Source organism: Neltuma alba, unplaced genomic scaffold, assembly GCF_004799145.2.
Source record: "Neltuma alba isolate B1F8T4 unplaced genomic scaffold, ASM479914v2 tig00013217_pilon, whole genome shotgun sequence".
NCBI lineage: Eukaryota > Viridiplantae > Streptophyta > Magnoliopsida > Fabales > Fabaceae > Neltuma > Neltuma alba.
Window position 1 is genome coordinate 8,885 of NW_021637519.1, and position 24,112 is coordinate 32,996.

Genomic DNA, 24,112 nt, shown 5'->3' on the forward strand with positions numbered 1-24,112 from the left:
GAAGGATTATCTTGGAAAAAAATGCATAAATATAAGAGACAAAATGGATTGGGGTCTTATAATTAGGACCAAATAAAAAATTAAATGGAGTCTTATAATAAGGACCGGAGGAGTATTTCTTAATTCTTAATAGTTATTTGTTACATTCATAGCATCCACAAATCCTGTAACTATGTGAACCGAAGTCAAAGAATGGAAATCCATCCCTTGCGCTGAACGTTTCGCCTGCGACCTTTCGACTTACTCGCTTGTTACCCCTCCATAATATTTCCCCCCGATTCGAGCATAAGCATGTGCTCAATAATTGTCGTTCATGAGGATTTCTTTTTTTTTTTAAATGAAGGTTGTTCATGAGTACTTTGACATCACATGTATAGTTATACATTCATTCTTAATGAATAAACTTGATTGCGTGAATCATGCTTAGCTTCAGTCACGAGATGTCCAGTTCATTAGCACCTCTGTTGGTGACTTGGGCTTTGGTAAGCCCTATTCTCAAACGGTCTCGTGGGCCTAGACAACCTACTCCGGCCCTTCGTGGGCTCCTGTACTGAGCCCAAGGATGTCTTAGGTTTATTTTCCTTCTTACCATATCGTTTGAGCGGGTGACCAATGCTACTGGGAATTCTGGAAAGAAGCCCATGAGCGGAGAAGTTTCCAGAACTTTTTCCAAAATATCCGAGGCCACATCGGAGGGACACGTGGCGGAAATTCGTAACTAAAACGAAAACCCCCCAGATCTCTATTCCTTTTGTGTCTCTAGAATCTTCTTTTCCACCGCCTTAAAATCTATCATCTCTCTCTGTCCTCTGTTAATTCCCCGAGCTTAATAAACTTCCTAAAATCAAAGTACTAGACCCATAAGAGACTCCTGAACTTACCAAAAACACTCTACGACTACTGACTCTGCCGGTGAACGTCACTCTTCCTGGCCCTTGTTCTTCTCTGTAACCCGCGGTATGGATGGGGTGAGAGTGAAAGTGGAAGAAACGGTGGCATGTGGAGCTGGTTCGTCATCTTCGCCTTCATCTTCTGCTTCGAGTCTCTCTCCTCGCCCTATGGAGGGGCTGCACGAGATGGGGCCTCCTCCATTTCTTACCAAGACCTTTGAGATGGTGGAAGACCCATCCACCGACCCTGTTGTTTCTTGGAGCCGTGCTCGTAACAGCTTCATTGTCTGGGACTCTCACAAGTTCTCCACCACCATTCTTCCTCGCTACTTCAAGCACGGCAACTTTTCCAGCTTCATTCGCCAGCTCAACACATATGTAAGTATCTGCTGCTCTCTATTTCGACTCTAGAATTAGCCTCCCCTGTTTAGGCATTTGATTGCTGTTTTTACTTTATGGATGATGGCTTTTATTTTGATTTTGACATCAGTTTTTAGTGATAAAGTTAACTCCTATCTGTGTCGTTTAGCTTGGACAAAGAACAGAGGACTATTAGAATGCACAACTGAATCATTTATATGCATCCGTATCTGAATGTAGGGAAAAGCAATACAACTACCGAGTTTATTGTCATACTCTGTTTGTGGTCAAAATGGATCTCGATGCGTGGATTAATTTATAAATTTAACTGATGTATTCATTTGTTTCATCCTCGTATAATTTTATAGAAGTTTTGGAATAATGGGCCTTAAGTCCTTAACTTGGGAAATGGATGCAGGGATTTAGAAAAGTTGATCCTGATCGCTGGGAATTTGCAAACGAAGGGTTTTTGGGTGGACAGAAGCACTTATTGAAGACAATCAAGAGAAGAAGAAATGTGTCGCAGAGTGTACAGCAAGAACGGGGTGTTGCTTGTGTTGAAGTGGGGCAATACGGATTTGAAGGCGAGCTCGACAGGCTGAGGAGAGACAGGACGGTGATCATGACCGAAATTGTGAAATTGAGACAGCAGCAGCAGAATTCGCGGGCGCAACTGATTGCGATGGAGGAAAGATTACAGTCCACGGAGAAGAAACAGCAACAGATCCTCACTTTCCTTGCCAAAGCACTGAACAACCCCACTTTTATACAACAATTTGCCCAGAGAAACGCCCAAAACAAAGAATTACTTGGTGTTGATATGAGGCGAAAGAGGAGACTAACTGCTAGCCCGAGTGTGGAGAATTTACAGGATGATTCTGTGACGGTGGCAGTGCCTAGTGAACCAGTGGTGGACTATTCCACAAATGAAGAGGAAGAACTGGCAACGATAGAATCTGAGATAGAGACTTTTTTCTCAGCTCCTCACGATAATGAGTCAAGCAGTGACAAGAAAGAGCCAGCATCAAGTTCAATTCCTACAGCTAGCGGGAGCAACCTGGGTTCAGTGAGTGACGCAATTTGGGAGGACTTGCTGAACGAAGACTTAGTTCACGGCAATCCGGAGGAGGAAATCATATTTGGTGAGCAGTCCCAAACCGATGCTGCAGTGGAAGACTTGATAGGAAAGTCTGATGAGTGGGCTGACGGCCTAGAGGACTTAGTAGATCAATTGGGTTATCTTGGGTCCAAGGCCCAGTAAATATGAAGTGGTTCATTTTTATCAGTTTGGCCTCTGCAATTCCATTGTCCGTTCCCTGCTTAACTAGTGGTACGACTTCAAGTTTTTTGTGAATGTTTATGATTTCAGAAATTTCAACGGTAGTAATTGATGTGCTATATGAATGGTTTTGCATGCAGCAGGGAAAATGGGGTAGCTGCTGCAGAGGCCATCACATACTGCTGTTTTATCTGTATCCTTATAAATCAACCTAGGCGTTTGAATATTTGTTGTGCTTAACTGCTTATTACGATTGATTCCCTTTCCCTTGTTGTTAACTACATGGTGACTTTTGCAGGCTTGTGTCCACAAGGAGACGAAGTTGTGTAGTCCTGCCTAGGATCACTGCTTGCATTCTTTCTGGGTTTACCGTTTTGGCATGGGGAATTGGAAGCTTCAGTTACTTGTGCATGACGTAAACTGCTACTTCGTAAGAGAAATAATCTGGAACATTCTTTGGCTTGCTACATGCATTGCATACTGTATTATATGGTCATTATTTGTATAGAAGTGGATGGACAATAATATTCACAATCCATCATGTTGTATCAAGAAAGATTTCTTGATTAACAAGTTTGATGAGTCGATTTTGCTATTGACCCGAGTTGGGCTTATGTTCCATGCAACAACTAATAACATACCACATTGGGGTAGTTGACGAATGATGATGATACAGAAGCGACAGGATGTTACATTGGTCTGCAATTCTGCGTGAGGAAGAAGGGTTTGGAAGCTATGCTACTACGGAAGTTTCCATTCCCGTCTCTCTGCGAGTCTCATTCCTGTTCTCTGACTTTTCAAAGTCATGAAGCTGCCAGAGCTGTGGTAATGCCTCCTTTAGGTTATGGATGCTTTCTAATGTAAAATCCACGCCATCTGACTGTAAAGGAGAGCCAACCTGCAGCAATTAATGAAAAACGCGTAAGCACAGCGTAGGAAATGTTGTTCTTTTGGTCATGCATTATCTAAGCAATCAAAATCCTTCATACCAACACAGTTTGGAGCCCCACACGCTTTGCAGCCTGTATGTTGCGAATGCTGTCGTCGAAGAATAACTGTATATGGGAAGATTTCTCAGTTAATCATGTGTGTTTATTTACAAACTGAATAATGGTAGTGGGTAGCATAGTAAATTAGGAGCTAACCGTTTTCCTGGGGTCAATGTCAGCTTTTTTAAAAGCAACTTCAAACGCAATCTCTTGGGGTTTGCAAAAGATAGGAATTGGTAGGGACGCTGAGCCGTTAGTGTCATTTGTATTGGGAGGGGATTCAGATTCTCGTAGCAAATGGTTTCATCGAAACAGCCCTCTAATCCAAGCCTCTTGATAACCTTGGCTACGTGAGCCTTGTCCCCATTGCTGAATATCTGTTTTATAATGTTGAGATGAGCAAATCGTGTTTGGTACTCAGGCATCTATTTATGTATCAGAAGCACCGCAGAAACTTACAACTTTCCGTACAGGCAGGCTAAGAAGAAGGGTCCTGAGGTGGTAGTCATGATGCAGTTTCGCATAGGATAATCTCCCATGAACAAAGCTGTGCAACCCAAGTAATTGATCGTTAATATCACTCCTTTATGCTAAATAAAGACAATCTGGGGAGGATTTTAAATGGGCACGTACCTGTGATAGTCATCATAATCAAAATCGTAGCCAGCGGCCTGAACAATATTAGTGAAAACTCGTGAATATATGCTTTGAAAGAAGCTTAAGAGGATATAAAGAAAAAACTGGAAGAAGTTTGACTGCTACCCTAAGACCGGCCATGGATGTGCCATAATTCTTGTACAAAACTTGATTCATTTTAGGGGCTTCTTTTTCGTCTATGCCAAGTCTCTGAACCATATATTCTATACAAATGCAAAATTAAGGAATATAAGAAGGCAGTGTATCCAAGGAAAAACAACGGAAAGACGAAAATTGAAGTCATAATGATACCGATTATATTTTGGGCGCATTCTTTTGACAAACCAGAGCTCAGGGGATATAGAGTGTCATCAACATCTGCAAGTGCAAACACATGAAATGTTACAAACCAACTTTTAATTCAGACGTCGTTCTTGTTCAGGAAATACGACGATTCAGATGGCAAACAGAACACTTACCGAAGAGAAGACACTCGTATTTCGGCAGTAACTCCTGCTGGAAAATTTTTCCCGGTTCCATTTATCAATATCAGTACTTCTAAGATTAAGGCAGTACCAGAGAGAAAGCAGCAAAGTATGATTATGAAAGGAATGTGTTTTGAGCGAATAGGGAGTTGGGGATCATGGGGTTTATATAACCAAGCCATTGCTTTCTCCTTCCCGAGGTCAAGTCTGATTGTCTGAACACACATTTGAAGACGTACGCGAACGCCCATGTGACTCTAATGATTTTCATGACAAGAATAGGATTTGTGCGAATTTCTTATTGACCGTGGCTTCCCAAGTCTTATATTTTCCGTTTAAAAACCTCGTCAACGGTCTTTCTTTTTTATGGTTTATGATTTACGAATGCGACCGTGCGAGCGGTAGATAAGGTTAGTTTTAAAAGTGTTATTGTCCATGATTGGACAAAATATAAAAACAACAGGGAAGCAATTGAATCGAGGTGTGAAAAGCTTTAAAAGATCATGGTCATAGTCATACGATCCATCATCAACTCTATTATTATGGAATCATCCCGCGTTTATGATCAATATCATCATCATCGTTCTATTTGTTTCTGTTGCTTACTTTTTAATTAGTTAATGTCAAGTCCAACAATGTTGGCGACACGAGGAACTTCAAAAAAAATTGGAGTATTATATTTTTATATTCTCGATGAACTAAGGCCATGCATCCGTGTTATACTTTGACCTGGCAAAAAATCAACTTTTTAATCGAATATATAACATGGGTTTAGCTAGTATCTATAATTAATAGCTTTAATTTTAAAGTTTTATTAATTTTAACTAATTTTCTTAACTTAAATAAAGTGATCAATTAGCAGCAATATCAGTCCACGCTACCTTATTCGTCTGGGAATTTCAAATGAGATAAATAGACCTTGTTCTTGCGATGCCTTCCCCCGCCAGAATATTGCAGCATCCATGTGCAAGGCCTTATCCTCAGCTGCAAATCTCTGCAATGTTCATAGGGAAGCTTCACATACATAGCTTAGGTTGCAAACCCCGAAACCTTAAAAGCTCCATTTGGAGGAACCATCGTTTCCCCAGCGCTGACCTTGGTTTTCAGGATGTCCTTCAGTAATCTTCATTGTTTCTTATTTACCCTACATAGGCCCTACCTAAGTCTAAAAGGCATCTTAATTGACATTTGGGTCATTTTTAAGGAAATTATTGACGCTTCAATCCCTTGGAAAAAAAAAATGATGACTATGATACATTATGTTGGTAAATTTTTATTTATTTATTTTTAAGGCAGAGATCAAAATGTTGTTGCCCTCAAATCATTCCAACTGATGAAGGTGTAAGGCATTCTCTGTTCGGAATTTGACAAAGCTTGAATTTGATACCCAATTGGGAACGGTGTTCTGAAAGTAAATGCTAACTGTTTAAGTATTTGTCAATGCAAAGAAAGGTTCATTGGGAGGCTGCTGATAATGATGTGTCCTGTTCCCATTTGCCGTTCTACTTATTCTAGAATCTCATGTAGCGTACGTAACTGTGTTTTTCCACCTTCCTTGATTACGTTCCCACAAAGTTGGCAGCTTGGTTTTCATTTTGCGTCCAACGATGGATCATCTTCTTGCTTATGCTTTTGAAAGTTGCGTAGAGGATTGAATGATGACCAACAGAAAAGATCGATTGTTAAAACCTAAACTGTACATCTATCTCAATATAACAGGAGAAAATATTTATGAAACAAGAGAAATAAGAAACGGTTGTTAAATTACATATCGTTTTGATCGGTTTGTTGCTTTTGAATGTTAGGATCAGGATGGATATCCTGATCGATTGAAGACATTTGTTTAGAAATGGATAAGGTGCTATTGTTTCTAGGGTGGTAGGCTGAGATTTTCTTGCCTTTCCCCTCATAAATCACGGCACTCTCCTCCTCATCGGGAACACATTTGTCCCCCAGGATTATTGTTTTCATCCATACGGATTCCTCTGCTTTCAACTTCTCTTTCTTTCGTCCGTCCTCTTTCGGATCACTGTGTTTGGCCACAGACAAACTTCTAGGCACCTTCTTCAAGCTCAAGCTAAACGATAATCTGCGTTCCGAACTAGCTTTCTTCATATTCCTAGTAGATCTGGACTCCCTCGAATGCTGCATTGCGGGCGGAAGATGTAAATCATCGTTCTGGTTTTCCACTTCATCATTAGTCTGAGGCAATTCGGCATCCAAGTCGCTGGCTGTGTGCAGATGATCGGACGGAGGAGGAGACGAATCTTTCTTCCGAGATCGAACACCGCACAGTGCGGTGATAATTACAATGCTCGCAGCCAAGGTCGCGGCGAGGAAGGAGAAATACAGAAGCGGATGTATCAACAAGAGATTTTGATTATTATCAGAAGCAGGGATTCTTCTTCCCATGAGAGCATTTAAGTGGATGGATGGTATGCGGGCGATTCCTAGCGTCTCTTTGCTTTGTTTCCTGGTGGGGCATTCAAGAGACGAGTGCTTTGCGTTGGTTAGGCGTGGTTGGAGTCTGTCCCAAACCGATTGCTTCAAAATAGAAAAGGAGAGAGTGGTGTAGGTTTTCCATTGTTGGCGCATCAAGCTAGCCTTATGACGTTAGAAACCCTACACATATCACAAGTCTCTCCCACACATACTCTCTGCTTTAGCACATAACAGATTACTGTTGGATCACTGGCAGCTACCATTTTGGATCTCTTTCATGCATTCATCTATATTTATGGGCAGAAATATAACTACAATATTATATATATATATATATATTCATTCATCTTTTTTTTCCTTTGTTAATTGTTACTTTTCCGAACGTCATCTTTGGAATTGCATGGACTCTCCCTTAAATTCTGTGATACTGAAAGTAGCTTGCAGGGAACATCTTGAGACTTGCGGTGGCTGGAGGGTCGTACGTTGAACTCATAAAATATGGCCAAGGGAGAATAAAGTTTTCTGACAACGTAAAATTATTCCATTTTTGATTCAATTGCCTCGTCAAAATCCTTCTCCTCTGTAGGCATGAATGATGTTATTAATTTTTTTCTCGGGAAAAAACCTTTTTTTTTAATGTTCATACCAATGTATCCGATCATGAAGGACTATATAGTCATATCATATGACACATTCACAAAAAAAAAAAACACGTAAGTTATATGGGTATTCTTACATGAATGGGAAGACGACACGTTGAATTGCAAAAGAATAGAGCACGTGGGCTTTTTGCTGTGGTATTTATCTATTCGATTATTGCTCCCTGCTCTGCGCTTCCATAGTCCATTTAGAATGAATCAATAAAACAACCGTGGGAAAATTTTTCTAGCTTTTGGTTGCCTGCTTAAAAAGGCATTCGAATAAAGTATAAAGAAAGTGATATCATCTGTTCAAAGGTTGCCTTTTTGTCTTGATTTGTTGCTGTTGAAGATAAGCGACAAAGAGAGCACTAACTCTGAATGGAGGACGGCTTCCATAGAAGCAAGTTCAAGAAGGTCTGTGTCTTCTGCGGCAGCAACTCCGGCAACAGACAAATCTTCACCGATGCCGCGGTTGATCTGGGTCATGAACTGGTCGGTTATTTTTCATCACACTCGCTTCTTTTCTTTTGGTCGCAGCTCACGTACTGTATATGTTACTTCATGTTCTGTACAGAGGTTGTTCGCCGTTTTATAACGGTGTTTAATGCGTACATGGTGATGATAGTTAAATTTGGTTCGTTTAGTAGAAACCATTAAACTACCTTGTGGTCAAATAATGCTGAACAGGTTCACATAAATGCTTCTATTGCTCTAGACAAGAATTCTGATACACTGGACAGAACCTGGGGCGTTCTTCGGGTCTGGTGTTAATGCACAGCACAACACAGCAGAGTTCATTATTCTGGGTTTTGTGGTTTTACTTTGTGGTTTGAATTACAGGTCAAGAGAAAGATAGATTTGATTTACGGTGGGGCTAATGTTGGACTGATGGGCATAATTTCTCAGAGAGTGTATGATGGAGGCTGCCGTGTCCTTGGGTATGCCTAAAACGACATCCTTTGTTCGTTGTGCTTATTACGAGTTACCGTGTTCATTTTCTTGCGTACGCGGTGTGGCATGGATCACAATGAGTCATCTATATTTGCTCATTCCTCTCATTCTTTCTCTCTTTATATGCAGGATCATTCCAAAAGCTCTCATACCTGTTGAGGTATTTGGTTTTATTAATTCCTCTTTCCTGACCTAGTTAATTGAATCATCTACAAATGAACTGGTTCTTGTTCTGTTACCTACTTTATGGATTCATATTATGAGGACACGATTCGCCAAAGTAATCTGAACAAATTATGGGAGCATCTCTTTGTCATGGAAGAAATTCATAATTTACTTTCATCATAGTACAGATATCAGCTAATTATGGTGAGAATATGGAAAATTTAACCAGATATCTGGAGAATCAGTCGGTGAAGTGAGAATAGTTTCAGATATGCACGAGCGTAAAGCTGCAATGGCTCGTGAGGCTGAAGCTTTTATTGCTCTCCCAGGTAGTTTCCTGAACAGTCCTCGTCAATATATTCTTCTTGAATGCCAATAGAAAATTTTCTTTTGATGTACTGAAATTTGTTCTTCCCATCTTATTGGGATTTTTTTTTTTTTTGGATCGATGAGCTTAACATATAATACTGACCTACGCCTTTCCTTATAATAAGGAGGATATGGAACCATGGAAGAGCTGTTGGAGATAATAACTTGGGCCCAACTTGGAATTCATAAAAAACCGGTAACTTGATGTTCTAACCGTTAAAATTGGCATCCTTGGTAAAACATAATTGTTAACTAAATATGATTCTACGCAGGTTGGTCTACTGAATGTTGATGGTTACTATAATTGTTTGCTTGCATTATTCGACAATGGAGTTAAAGAAGGCTTTATCAGGCCTTGTGCTCGGAATATAGTTGTTTCAGCTTCAACGGCCAAAGAACTTGTGATGAAGATGGAGGTGTAACCATGACTTATATGCACAAAGGATTAATTAAATTATCTCTTGGCCATTTGTGATGTAGCATCATATTTGTAGGCTTTATCAGATATTGTAAGTTCCATAAACCCTTTTACTCAAAAACACTAAATGTTGAATTCTTCTGCTGCAGCATTACACTCCTTCGCATGACCATGTCGCTACTTATGAGAGCTGGCAGAAGGCAGATGGAGCAAAGCAACAAAATAATGCCAAGGACAAGAAAATGCAGAATGAGACTTTCATCGCTCGCATGCCCTTCTCCTGAACTGATTCTGGATGTGATTCTTCTTCATTAGAGCTGTGTGCTAGAGCCTGTGTAGAGTGGGGTCTTCTATGTTTGTCCACAACTGGAAACCATGGCTGCTCACTGTGAGTGGAGTGCTAGCTTATGTGCTTGGTTGCTTTGCATCATTTTTTGTTTTTAAATAAATGGACAGTCGAACCACTGTTTGGGAGTCATATCTCCGGTTGTTTCCACTTATTTACTACCAAAATGTAAAGAGATGACAAGCACTTCCTGAGCAGAATCTTACTTGTTCGTAGTGGGGTGTGGCCATGGCTCCACTATGTAGTGGCTTACTTGGAAAACATAGTTTAATCAAGGACGACCTAGACTTTTGGGGAACACGAAGACTTTCAGGAGACTCACTAAGGTTTTATTATTCACCCCTCATTTATTAAACAAAGAAAGATGGGATTGCTATTTAGATATGTCTATATATATATATATATATATATAAATATACCCACACAAAAAAAGATGAAGGGGAAGAGATAATTTCCCCTGGTTTCAATTATGGAAGCAAGCCCAAATGCATAAAAGAACAATTTTCACACCCAATACATTGACTCTTCGCACTATTAGCATAAATGAAACATAATAATTGTTGTGCAAGTGACAACTGTGTCCCTCTCCCCACAAAAAGAAAAAAAAAAAAAGAGAAAAGAAAAAGGTTAATCCGAATTTCAAAAGCTTGAAAAGATGCTTTCATTATATGAGAAGCCAATTCCGGGAATTCTTTGTCTTCTTCCATGGCATAGTCCCCTGCTGTTAAAACATGTGTTCGGACATGAGATGTTGAACATGATTTTCAAATACTGTTGCAGTTAGCTGAAGAAAGGCTTCCTTTCTCTCCGTTTCTTCTCTTCCAGTTAAGCTGTTTCTTCTTCTTGATATCAAGATTTGAGAGAAAGATACGTTCAGAAACTTCAATAAATGAATATATTCGTGCAAGTTTAGAGGTCATTCTTGATCTGGAATATCACATAACGCAAATTAAGGCTGATATTAGTGTGTGGGCGGTGGCGTGGATTAGACATCCTCAGAAAACAGTGAAAAGATGGTGCAACTAGTACTCGGTAAAACGTGTGGTTTGTAGGGAGCGCTAGCCCAGAGAGACTATCCATTAGTGTTGGTAAGTTTGCCGATCCACTAATTTATAGATAACTTTTTACCATGTTAAACCAATTTGGCAATTGGAAACATGAGACTTGCGATGTTTTCCGGTTCAAGATTGGCCATATTAAGAGGTGCTAAGTGCATCTAACAGGAAATTTCTTTAGAAGCTAGTGTCCCTAGGATAGGACCCATATCAGTGTCTTCTTTTCCCTTTGATTAGTCCCCTCTTGTCTCTTACGGTCTTTTTTCACTGCAGGAATAGACTGCCTTCATGCCTCTTCCCTTTGAAAATGTGGCCCCTTACAACTTGCGGGGGAAAGACACGAGTCTCAGGTTTCATAATGCTCCTGGGGTTTATCAATAAGGTATTTGTCTTGCTTGCATCATGGAATCTTCCACCAATGGTAGCATAATTGTCCTTGTCTTTGTCGTTTGGTCAAATCAGGCAGAGTAAATGGCTATTACTTGCTCCTAAGGGGGTCTCTTCCGTCCTCTCTCTTATCTTTTCCGGACCAGTCATGAAGGTTCTGCAGAGGTATTCAGTCTCTTCCCTCTTATCTCCATTACCTTTATCTTTCTTGGCTTTTAGCATTTCTAAGATGCCATTGCTATCGAAGCTGCCTTCGCTTCAATTTTTGTGTCTTTAAATCTCTATAATACCGACATTACCATCTATTACGATTGCAGGCAAGAGAACCTGTATCAAAATAATAGTTTAATCAGTAACTAGTGCCGTATATAGCAAGTTATTTCACAGATTAGATATAAATATATATTTTTTGATCAATAATATTTTATAATTGAGTACATATTAGAATAGAGCAACACAAGACACCTTGTGAGACATGAAGCTCCCTATATCGTTTCCTTGCTATTGAAAAAATTAAAAGCGCATCAGTTCGTTTTCTAGCTTATGGTCCACGTCACCTGCCATTTTATGCTGCTGGTCAACAGGCTACGACCCTAACTGCTAGAGTTGCCGAGGGATTGAAGTGATATAATTAGTTCATAAAGAGACGTGCAACAGTGTGAGTAAGGGGGGAGTGGGAAGAAAGCACCCAAACGTAGCATTTATTAGCCAAAAACATCACAGTATATTAAAGAAAGTGGAGTCAAATATTGGAAGCAGGATGTTTTTGTACGTGTTGTCTCTGCCTTTTATGTTGAAAGTTTGTAGCCAATTCCCTGTCTTCTTTAATCTTTATTATGCTAAAGTTTGGGTTTTGTTTTAGGATTCAGAAGAGGCTTTTTAAACTGCGCAGTCATTCTATCAGAGGATTTAACTCCATTAAGGTCTTCTTCCTTCTGGTTTTTTGGCTTTCTTGGCTTGGCGGTTTAGCGTGCACCCTGCTCCGGAGTTCTAGATATTCTTTCCAGCAATAAAATATAACGTAATAATGAAAGAAACAAAGAGTGAGAGCAAATGGAATAAGGGAAAGAGTCAAAAACCCAATTGATTGCTTCAACAGGAATGGAGTATATGTCTATCAAATCTGAAATAACTTGAATTGAAACCCCTCCGGTTAAGAAATCTGCAGTCTAAAGATCCTCTGCAAAAAGAATTCAGAAACCAATTGAGATGAAATATCCGTGCAAGAGCTTTGATATCACTATGGTGATTGATTATCACAAGACACAATTGCAATTACTTGTAACAGATAGATTATTATCAATAATTTAAATGACCTAAAATACTCAGTAACTGAAAATTATGTCAACACAGATAAAATAAGAACATAAATGAAAGACCATGAAGGCCAAACCTCGTCATCTCCATCTTATAAAGCAATTTGTTGCAAACCTAATCTCTATATCAGTAAATGGAAGCACCGCCTGGAAAGGAAAACCTACCATATAGAACCGTGAAATGTTGTACGCATATAGTTTGAACACGATGGAAGGCCTTACAGGACCCAGTGTCGCGACAGGTCGAGCCAAGTAAACCGATAGGAATCCATTTAATTTCCAGTTCTTCTGATGATCACAGAAATTTAAGAAAGAAAGAAAGAAAATCGTGAGGAGGAGTTTAGTTACATGTGGGATACAGAGTAATTGTAGGGAAGCCAGCGAATCACCGCCAGCCATAGACCGCCTGGGAGTACTTATCCTTGAGCCACTTGAAGCCCCTCCTTAAGGACCCTTTGGCCTTACCCTCCACACAGTACATTCTATAGCTAGCAACCCTTTTCTTCCTCTGAAACTCTGCATCAGTGAAGCTCCAAGACTTGGAAATGCTCTTCCCTATCTTTAAGTCCTTGGGACCTTTTTGTGTTTGTGCAAAGGAGGCACTGTGGCACCTGAGGTCGTAAGGCCTAGAAGCTTTGTTGCAGCTCTCCACCTGCATCATCACTTGCCCATTTGCAGAACACGTTGATCTGTTGTGTTCCTCCATGGGAATTGCCGAATTAGATGAAGTTTCAAGGCTTTGTTTCTCTTCAATGTTGAAGCTTGCTCTCTCTCAACCAAACGGGTGAACAGGATTTGAGCGACAATGGTAATGTGGGGTCCAACTGAGACCATAAGGGCTGTGGACATTTTCTCATTCTAATTCCACCTCTCTATCACAGGTAGCGGGAAATCACAAAGTCTGAGACAATTCTTTAAAATTTGCAAGGATTTTGCGGCTGAACAACCTAAGGTTTTTCAGGAACATAATTTGTTCTCCACAACTGTAAGTTTAACAATTGGGGTTGAATTACATCTAACACTCATGAAGTGTTTTTTCAAATACATTTAACATTTTAAAATATTTTGTAATGTATCCAACACTATAAAGTATTTTTTTTGTTTATCTAACACTTCTAAGTATTTTATGACATATCTATTGTTCTGAAATATTTTTTTAAGTACGTTCAGTATCTTAATTTTTTTTTTTTGCCTTAATACTGGATGCACCAAAGATATATTTGAACAATGGATACGTCACAAAATACTTTAAGACACTGGACATATTTAAAAAAAATATACTTCGAGTACATTTGAGAACATACCTCAAAAGACCGATGCGTTTTAAATCTTATAAGAATTAGCTTCATGTTATGGTTAGAGGTGGACTGGAGGATGTTGGACTGAAGGGAAGAACATGGGTATTACATAAAAATACTTAAAGTCTGCTGAAACACTTGCCAAAGACCCACACGAAAATTTAGATTAAAAAAAAACTGCAGGGAACAATATGGGCATTACATAAAAATGCTAACTCTGATCCTAATTATAAAAACTGATTGACTAACTTAAAGAGATTAAGAAAAGAAATTAAGTTAGCTATTTATAATAAATACGTGTTATCTTTCTTAAAATATCCTTGCTAATCTAGTGTATTGACTAGAACAACTATTATTAGAAAAACTACCTTGAAAAAAAAATATAAATATAAAAAACAAAATAAATTAAAATCTTATATTTAAAACTAAAATAAAAATCAAACAAATTCTTTATATTAAGAACCAGAGGTATTGCTTAAAATCTGTCAAAACACTTGCCAAGTGACCCACACGAAAATTTAGATTAAAAAACCTTAAGGGAGTTTACATACAAAGTATTTTTCTATTGTTATCATCATTATTATAATTTAAAGGCAAATATACTGTATTCAGAAATTATTTTTCATTCATATAGATTTTTCAATTTTCACCTAATTTGAGGTCTCAAACAACCAACCAGCTTGCATGAATCCGTTTGCCAGGCAAATCAACAAGCAGGTAAGGGTGAGACCACAACGCCAAGTTTCAAGCTTTAGACATTATAACAAAATCTGAAAAAGGAGGAGGATTTTAGATAAAAATCTAACAACATTATGCAATCTTTCTCAAGACACTAGAAATACAAGCAGACTCAGCAAAATTTGCAACACTTCCTGCTAGACTCAACATTACACAAAAAGGCCAACCTCAAGATGCACAATACACTGATCTTCCAGATTCACGGTATCCTTCAATTCATACTAAAAAAGGGGCCAGCGACCATGAAATTAAATTAAATTTGCCCCCTCAATAATAAAGACATTTAGTGATGATGCTGAAACCACATCAAAGAAGATCAGCAACATTGGCTGGGAGCTCCTCTATGACCACGTTATAAAACCTCTGGATGTCAAACAGCATCCTTTCATCATCCCTTGTCACAAAATTGATAGCAACACCTTTCCTTCCAAACCGACCACTACGACCAATTCGATGGAGATAGTTCTCTGGTTGAGTTGGCAGATCATAATTAATCACAAGTGATACTTGCTGGACATCAATACCACGGGCCAGAAGGTCGGTGGTTATTAGCACACGGGAAGAACCAGAACGGAATTCACGCATAATGATATCCCTCGTGTTCTGGTCCATATCTCCATGGGTGGCTGAAACCGTGTGATCTCGGCCTCGCATCTTGTCCGTCAACCAGTCTACTTTGCGTCTAGTGTTCACAAAGATAACACTTTGGGTGATTGCCAAGGTCTCATAAAGATCACAAAGAGTCTCAAGCTTCCATTCCTCCCTATCAACATTGACATAAAATTGCTTGATCCCCTCTAGTGTAAGCTCATCACGTTTTACCAGAATCCTCACAGGTTTGTTCATGAACTTCCTTGTGATCTCCAAGGCCTCGGGTGGCATAGTGGCAGAGAAAACACCAACCTGAATTTTTGGTGGCAGCAGCTGAAAAATATCATAGATCTGGAAGGGGATTAAGAAAGGAAGGAACATCAGTAGGATAAATAAAAACCAAAAGGAAAAGTTGAAATTACGTGTACTTTAAATTATCTATCAATATATCAATACATACGATAAAATCTAGAGCAAAATGCACTATTCACATCCATGCACAGTGTAATTCATTGCTTTCATGCAATCCGCAGGAAAAGAATGTCACATGTCTCGTTTGATATGCATATGATTGACAGTGCAGTTCACAAGTTTGGAGACACCCTGAATAACTTTTTTCAGAATGATCAGTGATACTCCCAACTATTGGCGCTCCATCCTATAAAACCATATCATTATAAGCAAATAAACTTGTCCGAAGATATTGTCCCCAATAGTATCACCGGTATGCACCTTCTCCTTTTATCTTGGTTCCTCCTCCTTCTCTATGCACCCTCTCTTTATCTTCTCATTTTTTCCAGCCTTAAAATTAAAGCCAATCATACATCTACATATTTAGAGGCTAGAATATTATATCATATGACATCAAGACCAGCAGGAAAAAGTCAGTATCTAGGAGCATTATACAGCCTGAGGACATAGAGGAAGTTAGGTCATTAAGTTACCATTGAATGGCAACACACGACCAACCAAATTATAGTGTTTGAAAGAGAAATCATTCCGTAGAAAAGATCTTAAACACCAGCAAAGCAGAAGAAAGAAGCAGATTAATTAAAGAGAAGTAGAAAGTGGTAAACAAGGATACCTGATCCTTGAAACCACGAGAAAGCATCTCATCTGCCTCATCCAACACAAACATCTTAATATAATCAGGGCGTAAAGATTGTCTCCGCAGCATGTCAAATACACGACCAGGAGTACCAACAACAACATGGACTCCACTTGAGAGGATGCGTTGATCTTCACGAACACTGGTCCCACCCACACAAGCATGGACCTTAACTCCAAGATAATCACCTAGTGCTCGCATGACCTTCTCAATTTGTTGAGCAAGCTCACGAGTGGGAGCAAGTACCAGAGCCTGACATTCAACTACGCTATAATCAAGCTGCTGCAATATTCCAGAGCAGAAAGTCGCAGTTTTCCCAGTCCCAGACTGGGCTTGCTGAATTACATCAAGACCCTTGCAGAAAGGTACAATTCCCCTTTGCTGGATTGCCGACGGCTTCTCAAAACCTTATCAGAATTAGCATAATGTCAATGTCCAAATTAGTCATGCTGGAAAATTAAGAGGCATGTCAATTGACTGTATATTAATATCTATGCAACTAGAAATAACGGTAGAGGAGCCTATCAAAGGCCTTTCAAATTTGTTTATTAAATGACCACACAAGATAACTTGATTAAAAAGAGTAATATTGAGTTTTCATGCATTAATGTACATACCATATGCGTAAATACCCCTAAGAAGGTTCTCCTGCAATCCCATAGCATCAAAGCTTTCATAAACTTCATCATAACTAGTAAAGAATTCCTGACCATCAGATCCAAGCCTGCTCCAATCAATACATCAAACCAAGAATGAGCATATAACTATAGGCATCCATGGATTATGCATCAAAAAAATATAAGCATGTGTGCACTGGTGTACCCCTACAGAGCATCCAGCATTAACTAAGAAAAGGAAAACATACAACTCATTCATCTTAGCATCAAACTGACGACCATCAAATTGTGATCCCTCTGGTGCCACTCCAGCCATGACTGCAAACTATGAATGAAGTCAAACATCAATTCATTCTATATCTTGCAAATCAAACATGAAATATTTTATGATAAATCACGAGAAATCTGAATTCACACAGTTTATGCGGTCTCATTGTGAATCTGCATCAGGATTCAGTTCCCCCCCCCCCCCCTCGTTTTTTAGGATAAAACCGTTTCAGAGTTCAGCAATAGCACCTAACGGATACAAATGAGAGATAGAGACACCAACCAGCAATTTTTCACAGCATAATATGCATTACCTGCTCCATTTAACGGCGGGAAACATGCATCCGTAACACTCAATGAGCCATTTTCCAAGGCACGACAAAATAAATCTTTATACACCAAATATATCATGGAAATAATATTAACTAGTCCACCAACGTTTGCAATAGCATAGATTGAAATAGAATATCATCAACACAGCTAAAAAGAACCGATAACAAATGAATGAAACATTCAAACATATAAAAAAAAAAAAAAAGTCTTATTTCAAGACAAAAACCCGATGCCGGTTAATTTTTTTAAAAAAGTAGTTAAGCAAATACTGCGGCAAAAAATGAACAGGCTTGTTAAGCTAACAAAAAAAGAAAGATCCCGGAGCCATTCGTGTTTCCCTTGTCCCTAAATATACAGCACCAGACTGGAACACCCCAAATAGCTTTATTAGTGGCGCTTCACTTCCCCAAGTTGTTGAAGGTTTAATATGGGTTCTTTTGATAAAATTTCTTACTAAGCTCAGAAATTAGACAACTCCACAAAAAGTATCGATCTATGAAACAAGTAACCAATCTGAACCAATAATTAGAAACTAAGGATATTTAAAGACCGACGCTTGATAAAATCAACAAAGTGGCAAAAGCAAAAGAAAAAAAATCCCATGAATGAGACGCGACGACTTGCGTAAAGGATGACAAAAAAGAAAAAAGCAGCAAGTTCAAACCTTTGACAGATGAGAGTAAGAACTGAGAAAATGAGTAGGTTGTGGGTTTAGGGTTTCCCAAACTCCTCGGATCTTCGATGTTGGAGGAGTTGAGGAAGGCGACGTAGCAGAGAAGATACACTGGCAAGGCCCGCAAGGGTAAATTGAAGAGACTGGGATTGGCCAATCGTTCGGAAATTTTGTTGTTTTTAATGTCGTTTCTCGGTTTTGCCCCTGATGTTTCCTTGCTATCGCAGGCCGACCAAGCTACGACGTCGTTCGTGTTCAGCCCGCAACCGGCAGACCTCCCTCTCAACAATGGCATGTCACTTTCAAGTACTGTTACGTTGCGCCTGTTTCGCATTCATGATGAACTAAAGATTGAAATCTAATTTAATCTGAAATACATCATATTTATTATATATTGTATTGTTAACTAATTAATTAATAATTTAATACAAAACATGTTATCATCAGGCAGTTGTATTAATGAACAGATGCAAAAAATATATATATTTGGGGTAATCGATGCAATACCTTCCTTCCTGGCTGTTAATGGAATGGTACAGGCTTTGCTAGGAGCCCTTTGCAGATAGAAAATAGCCTTCTATTATGCTTGGTTGATGGTGAAGTTTTTCTCTCTTTTTTTTCCTTTTAATTTTCAGGACAAAAAAAAAAAAAGAACAGAGATTTTCCCATGTCTAAAGAGTGAAACTTTTTTCTTTCCCATATTAATGCAGGCATTTGTGTCGGAGGTTTACAAGAAGAGTGTTATTCTTGTCAATGATATGTCGGAGAGGGCTTGATCCACAACACGCTTCAGACAATGAAGGGGACAAGCTTAATCTTGCCTGGCCGGCAAGCATGCATTTTAAGTCATGTACGTATTGAAATTATAACATTCATCAAGAACAAAAAATAATAATAATAATAATGCACAACTTAACTCAAAGTCATTTTAAACCAGAAATCTGAAATTTCACGAGCACTTGGCACAATAAAATTCTGGTTAAAAACTGGGGGGGGGGGGGGAAGGGTTGCCGTGAGAGCAACAATTTATAAATGACTGAAATATATGGTGGATGTGGGTGCAATCCATATCAGGAGCAATTTGAGTGAGTGGGAAGGGGCGCCTTTTGATGTTGGTGGAATAACGTCAAATGACACTTACAGAAGTTCAATGAATTGTTCTCAGTCGCTGTCTTCTTTAATACTAATAGGTCCATGAGGCATTAGACGTGTAAACAGCTACGAAGTACTGGTTCTTTTCATATCATTTGTTGCTCCCCTGTTCCCAAAAAAAAAAAAATACAGTGCTGATAACATTGAATAAAATTATTTATTTAATTTTTCCTTGATATCATGTTAATAAATAATATATAAGCCTAATTTTACATGATGGATTTTTTTGAATAAAAATGCTTACGTAGTGCCCTGATTATGAGACAACTCAAGGTTATGGGTCTTGGGTCATTGAATAATCCAGTAAAGATGGGAAATGGCACTGGCAATATGGGCCTCACTGGCAGCCCATAGCTGGGACAGTCCATTAGAGGAGGCAATGAGGGCAGCCAACTCAATATGCACGTAAGCCCATTGGGCCGAATGGACTGGCATAGCTATGGATATCATAGAAGCCGTCCGAACCGAAAACACACGGACCAAACAGTTATTTGCCTTCTTTGATTGGTTTTTAATATCGGGGCATCCTTTGAGTTGAGGGAAGACGAAAGGGGAGGAATCTATGTATAATGGCTATAATGCCCTCCCAACTCCACTGGGGCAAGGGCACAAGTCGGATTCTGAATATCTTTATCGAAGGGTATTTTGACCTTAACACTGAAAAATAATAATAATTACACTAATAATGCCGGATGGACAGGTGGCCTGGATTCCAAACACAGAGTGAATATGAATATCGAACGTGAACCACCCAATATAGCATTAGCGGGGATGTGACTCTTCATAATTGGGTGTTGGAGCCCTAACACGTAGAAAGCTGGAATATCATTTGTGTTCGGACTTTAGTTTTTGATCTGCTGGCCAATCATCAAATCCAATATCAATCGTCACCTTCCTCCCCAGCTTTGACTGAGCATCTATTACTCAAGCTCTTTTTCTTTCGTTCTTTTTCCTTTTCTTTTTCAGGGATAACATTTTCAATCCACATTCTCTCCAAACACACAAATGCATGAATGGAAATATCCATCGTAGCATCTCAGGCAAGCATTATCTAAATCCAAAATTATTTTTCCATCCGTCCAAGTAGTTTTAAAAGTTAGTACAATTCTTGATCTCTCAAGTTTATCTTTATTTTAGTTTTAGTCTTTTAAAGAGCTAAATAGTTAAAATTGATCACTCCGGTATATGTATATCGCCTCAACATGTGTATTAGAGCAAGGACAGGAGAGCCAACAACTTTATTATGAGGGATGAAGTGTGTAATTAATTATATGATAGTCCCAATTGCAAATCCTGCTGCGATTGTTCAAGATGAGGAGACATCAATTGCTCTGCAAAATATAATTAAATCAATTTTATAAATGAAACTGTCTTTAACCAATTGAACTGTGTCATTTGAAATCATCAGAAAAGCTGCTCTCCAACTAGGCGCGCCGAGATCCAACATCGGGTAAACACATAGTAGATTTTCAATATTCCTGATGGATATTAAAATAACAGGGAAGCATTTTTAAAAAGGGAATAAAGTTAGAGTTCTTTTTACGAAGAATAAAATAGTTAAAGTGTGGAGAGAAGGAATTAAATTAGGTGGGAAAATCTAAATATATATAAGTAAATAATATTAATATACTGTTAAATACACAGCGCCGGCCACACCACCACCAAAAAGAAAAGAAAAGGAAATTGTAATGCAAGGCACGCGACTCATCACATGCTTAGTCGGCCGCTTCCTTTTAAATAACCTTCCTCGTCCCTCCTTAATTAACATTTAATCACATCAATTAAACATTTAAAAAGCTAATATTTTATATGGAAAGAACAATCGTGATAAATCAAATGAAATATATATATATATATAGATTTTTTTAGGTCAATGTGAAATTGTCCTAATAAGCCTCAACCTCATCATGAACGAAGTAGAATTTTATACAATTAAGCAACTCTCCCATTTAGTACTCCTCCGATATTTAATTAACGTGAGAGCTATGCACTTAATTTGGGTACATGAAAGAAGATATCTACATGAATTATTTAATCAAATATATTTGATATGATGATCTCCCCAACATATTTCCATACACAATATTAGATTATATATTAGTTTATAAATTAAATAAATTAATCTGAGAAAAAAATTATAAGTATAAGAAATAAAATAAATTAAAGTCTTTCACTAACTAGCTCTGAGACATAACACGAAAGGAATATGTTAGTGTTTCTAGAGTAGGTTCTCTCTTTAAATTAAACTAGTGTTTGTGATATTATTAGTGCTTTTGTTGATTGGCCAAATGCCTTGGAAAAGGCCCTTCCACAATCTCTATCTCGTTTCTATATTTAAGATTTATTTTACACGGGGAGATCAAATGCTATTTTTGCATATATACACACAAACACTGTTTCATCAATATATGAAAGTGTGTGAGTACAATCCCAAATCATTAGGCGATTGAAAGATGAAGATGACAGCTGAATAAGAATCAAAGAGAGAAAACTTAATTGATTGATAGTGGCAACTACAAGCAAAATCTGGAATAATGTGCACACACATATATAGATGGATGAGAGGATAAAGAGGATCGCATTCCTGCACAGTATATGCTTCAGCAAAAAGGATTAGGTTTTTATCGTTATCGTTCAGTAGCAGTGAGCATCTTTGTATGCAAATATGGAATACCAATCACCGTTCACCACCCACCCACTTGATGTCAACTCGATCGACGCAGAAGCTTTGGTGACTCCCCAACCATACGATGTGGGGCTGCCAGAATATCATCTTCATTATTCATGAATGTGTATAATGAAGTATTGAATGCATTTGACCATATTCTTTTCTTTCAGATGCCATTATTATTCACCGATCTTTCCAGGCCAACGTGTGGGAGCCCATTTACTAAAGCTTCTAGCTGGCTAAGCCGCATATATGGTTGGGACCAGTATATCTGATCCTGTTTGGAGCATGCCTTGCCCTAGAATGCCACGTATTACCCTCACTTAGCTTGTCGCTAATCTTTGACTTGGCCTCCTAGCTCCTCCCTCATATCTATCTGCTACTTGCCACCATTTCACTTGGCCGAAAGTGTTTTAGAACGTGCCTCTCTCTAAAGCCCCATCTCTTACCTGCCAAAAAAAAAAAAGGCGTACCTTACCCAAAAAGCAAAAGAAACATATCATCCTTCCACCAACAAGATGCTTATCTATCATCATCATCATGCTTGTTGGTCGTCGCAAATGGACCTTTAATTTCTTTTCTATCTCAGCCATTAATGTAGGTGGTTGACATATAAATATATATATATATAATATATATTCATCCTCTTCCCAAAATGGGTAAGTCTAGAAACGCTCACCATCACATGCCTCTTCCCTCTTGGGAAAGCCTTCCACTTTCCCTTTGCTTCCACGCACCTCTCATCACATCATATTAGTTTTATATGTAATCAAACAGAATAATATAGCCTCTCTCCGCTTAATAATATTTCTGTGAGGATCTAAACAGTGATCACTAGGCTGTTACATACACACAACACATATATATATATATATATATGTAGCAATGATCTCAAGATTTGCACTGTGTGCCTGCCAGGCGTGAAAACTGAAAAGAGCCAACATCTGGCCTGCCATGTGTTGGGTTAATTAGTTTACTCAAATACCTAATGAGGCTGTATGCTGCGTATCTAAAACACAAGGGAGACAGATTTTGCTAGGTGTCCACTTGGCCAATCAAAGTGGTTCCGGTTTGAGTGGTGAACTAAGTAAGGTATATGTGAGAAATGTAAGATTAATTAGTAATATGATATAGTGCTGAATGGGGAATGAAAGAGGCATGACGTTCCGCAAACGACGCACTTGTTGCAATAGATTCGAACATTAACGTCAATGACTTACTTTTGCATCAATAATATGGGTTTTAATTAAGATAAAGCAAAAGCATATATACTTTAACTGCTGCGGTGTGTGTTGATTATCACTAATTGGCTGATTAGCTCTTTTATTAAAGGAAGGTGGGGACAGGTCATATGCCACTATGGTTCCATGCGTCGCCCTTGAATTCGATATCTCTCCAGCTCATGTCCCCCGAATTACAAGGGCGCCTTGAATATTCCTTTAAGATGGTGGGCTCATTACTTAATGATGTTTTCTGTCACATTCTTCGGTTTTGACAATTCACAGCAAGAACCTTCCCTTTCTTATTCTTCAATTTCGAATAAGATCACTGACGAAAATGCTGCAAACCACTTAGTACTTAATATACTATATATACCGTCACACACACACACACACAGCAGGTGCTTTTCATTAGCATATATGTGGCTAAGACTTTCGAAGCGCTAGGGCTCATGATGACCAGATTTTTATCTATGTCTGTTTTACATTAAGGACCTCTTTTAAGTAGTATGATCTTCGAAGAAGACATATATAAATATACTGAAAAACATCAGTGACAGCATATGAAAGAGGAAGCGGAAATGAGAGTAAGCTAACTTACATTTAATAATTCCCAGCATTTTTATTCAGTTTGGCGCCTGAAAAACTATTTAATAACTTGATGCAAATTATGATTTCTTTTCTCTAGATATTCCTTTACCACCCGTTTTCTAAAACA

The 24,112-nt window shown here is 38.6% G+C and overlaps 4 protein-coding genes and 1 pseudogene across 10 annotated transcripts; 2 read left to right on the top strand and 3 right to left on the bottom strand.

Moving 5' to 3' along the window:
* The first annotated feature begins 829 nt into the window (after window positions 1-829).
* LOC114735519 (heat shock factor protein HSF30) lies at window positions 830-3,133 on the top strand. 4 transcript variants are annotated; one of them, XR_003739278.1, is made up of 3 exons: window positions 830-1,268; window positions 1,669-2,580; window positions 2,670-3,133. XR_003739278.1 is itself a non-coding variant. In XM_028923222.1 (3 exons), exons 1-3 carry the CDS (start codon window positions 960-962, stop codon window positions 2,857-2,859), a joined length of 1,065 nt encoding a protein of 354 aa, XP_028779055.1. In that variant the 3' UTR covers window positions 2,860-3,133. The 4 variants fall into 4 exon arrangements, 1 of the variants encoding a protein (XP_028779055.1); XR_003739277.1 differs by having other exon boundaries at window positions 960-1,268; window positions 2,673-3,133; XR_003739279.1 differs by having other exon boundaries at window positions 960-1,268; window positions 2,828-3,133.
* On the bottom strand, window positions 3,028-4,694 carry LOC114735520 (uncharacterized; annotated as a pseudogene).
* Window positions 4,695-8,034: 3,340 nt separating this feature from the next.
* Window positions 8,035-10,258, top strand: LOC114735521 (cytokinin riboside 5'-monophosphate phosphoribohydrolase LOG8-like). Its single transcript, XM_028923223.1, has 7 exons — window positions 8,035-8,214; window positions 8,563-8,660; window positions 8,803-8,833; window positions 9,068-9,167; window positions 9,333-9,403; window positions 9,480-9,623; window positions 9,775-10,258. Exons 1-7 carry the CDS (start codon window positions 8,101-8,103, stop codon window positions 9,907-9,909), a joined length of 693 nt encoding a protein of 230 aa, XP_028779056.1. The 5' UTR covers window positions 8,035-8,100; the 3' UTR covers window positions 9,910-10,258.
* A 758-nt stretch (window positions 10,259-11,016) lies between these two features.
* On the bottom strand, window positions 11,017-13,465 carry LOC114735518 (uncharacterized). Of its 3 annotated transcripts, XM_028923219.1 has the most exons (3): window positions 12,895-13,465; window positions 11,879-12,010; window positions 11,017-11,740 (listed from the first exon to the last, which is right to left on the bottom strand). In XM_028923219.1, the coding sequence occupies exon 1, from the start codon at window positions 13,433-13,435 to the stop codon at window positions 13,115-13,117; it is 321 nt and encodes a 106-aa protein (XP_028779052.1). In that variant the 5' UTR covers window positions 13,436-13,465; the 3' UTR covers window positions 11,017-11,740; window positions 11,879-12,010; window positions 12,895-13,114. The 3 variants fall into 3 exon arrangements, with proteins under 3 accessions (XP_028779052.1, XP_028779054.1, XP_028779053.1); XM_028923221.1 differs by lacking the exon at window positions 11,879-12,010; XM_028923220.1 differs by lacking the exons at window positions 11,017-11,740; window positions 11,879-12,010 and adding an exon at window positions 12,473-12,593.
* Window positions 13,466-14,754: 1,289 nt separating this feature from the next.
* On the bottom strand, window positions 14,755-18,483 carry LOC114735523 (eukaryotic initiation factor 4A-11). Of its 2 annotated transcripts, none has more exons than XM_028923224.1 (5): window positions 18,346-18,483; window positions 17,330-17,406; window positions 17,082-17,188; window positions 16,441-16,871; window positions 14,755-15,707 (listed from the first exon to the last, which is right to left on the bottom strand). In XM_028923224.1, the coding sequence occupies exons 2-5, from the start codon at window positions 17,395-17,397 to the stop codon at window positions 15,072-15,074; spliced, it is 1,242 nt and encodes a 413-aa protein (XP_028779057.1). In that variant the 5' UTR covers window positions 17,398-17,406; window positions 18,346-18,483; the 3' UTR covers window positions 14,755-15,071. The 2 variants fall into 2 exon arrangements, with proteins under 2 accessions (XP_028779057.1, XP_028779058.1); XM_028923225.1 differs by having other exon boundaries at window positions 17,330-17,399; window positions 18,346-18,481.
* Between the last annotated feature and the right edge of the window lie 5,629 nt (window positions 18,484-24,112).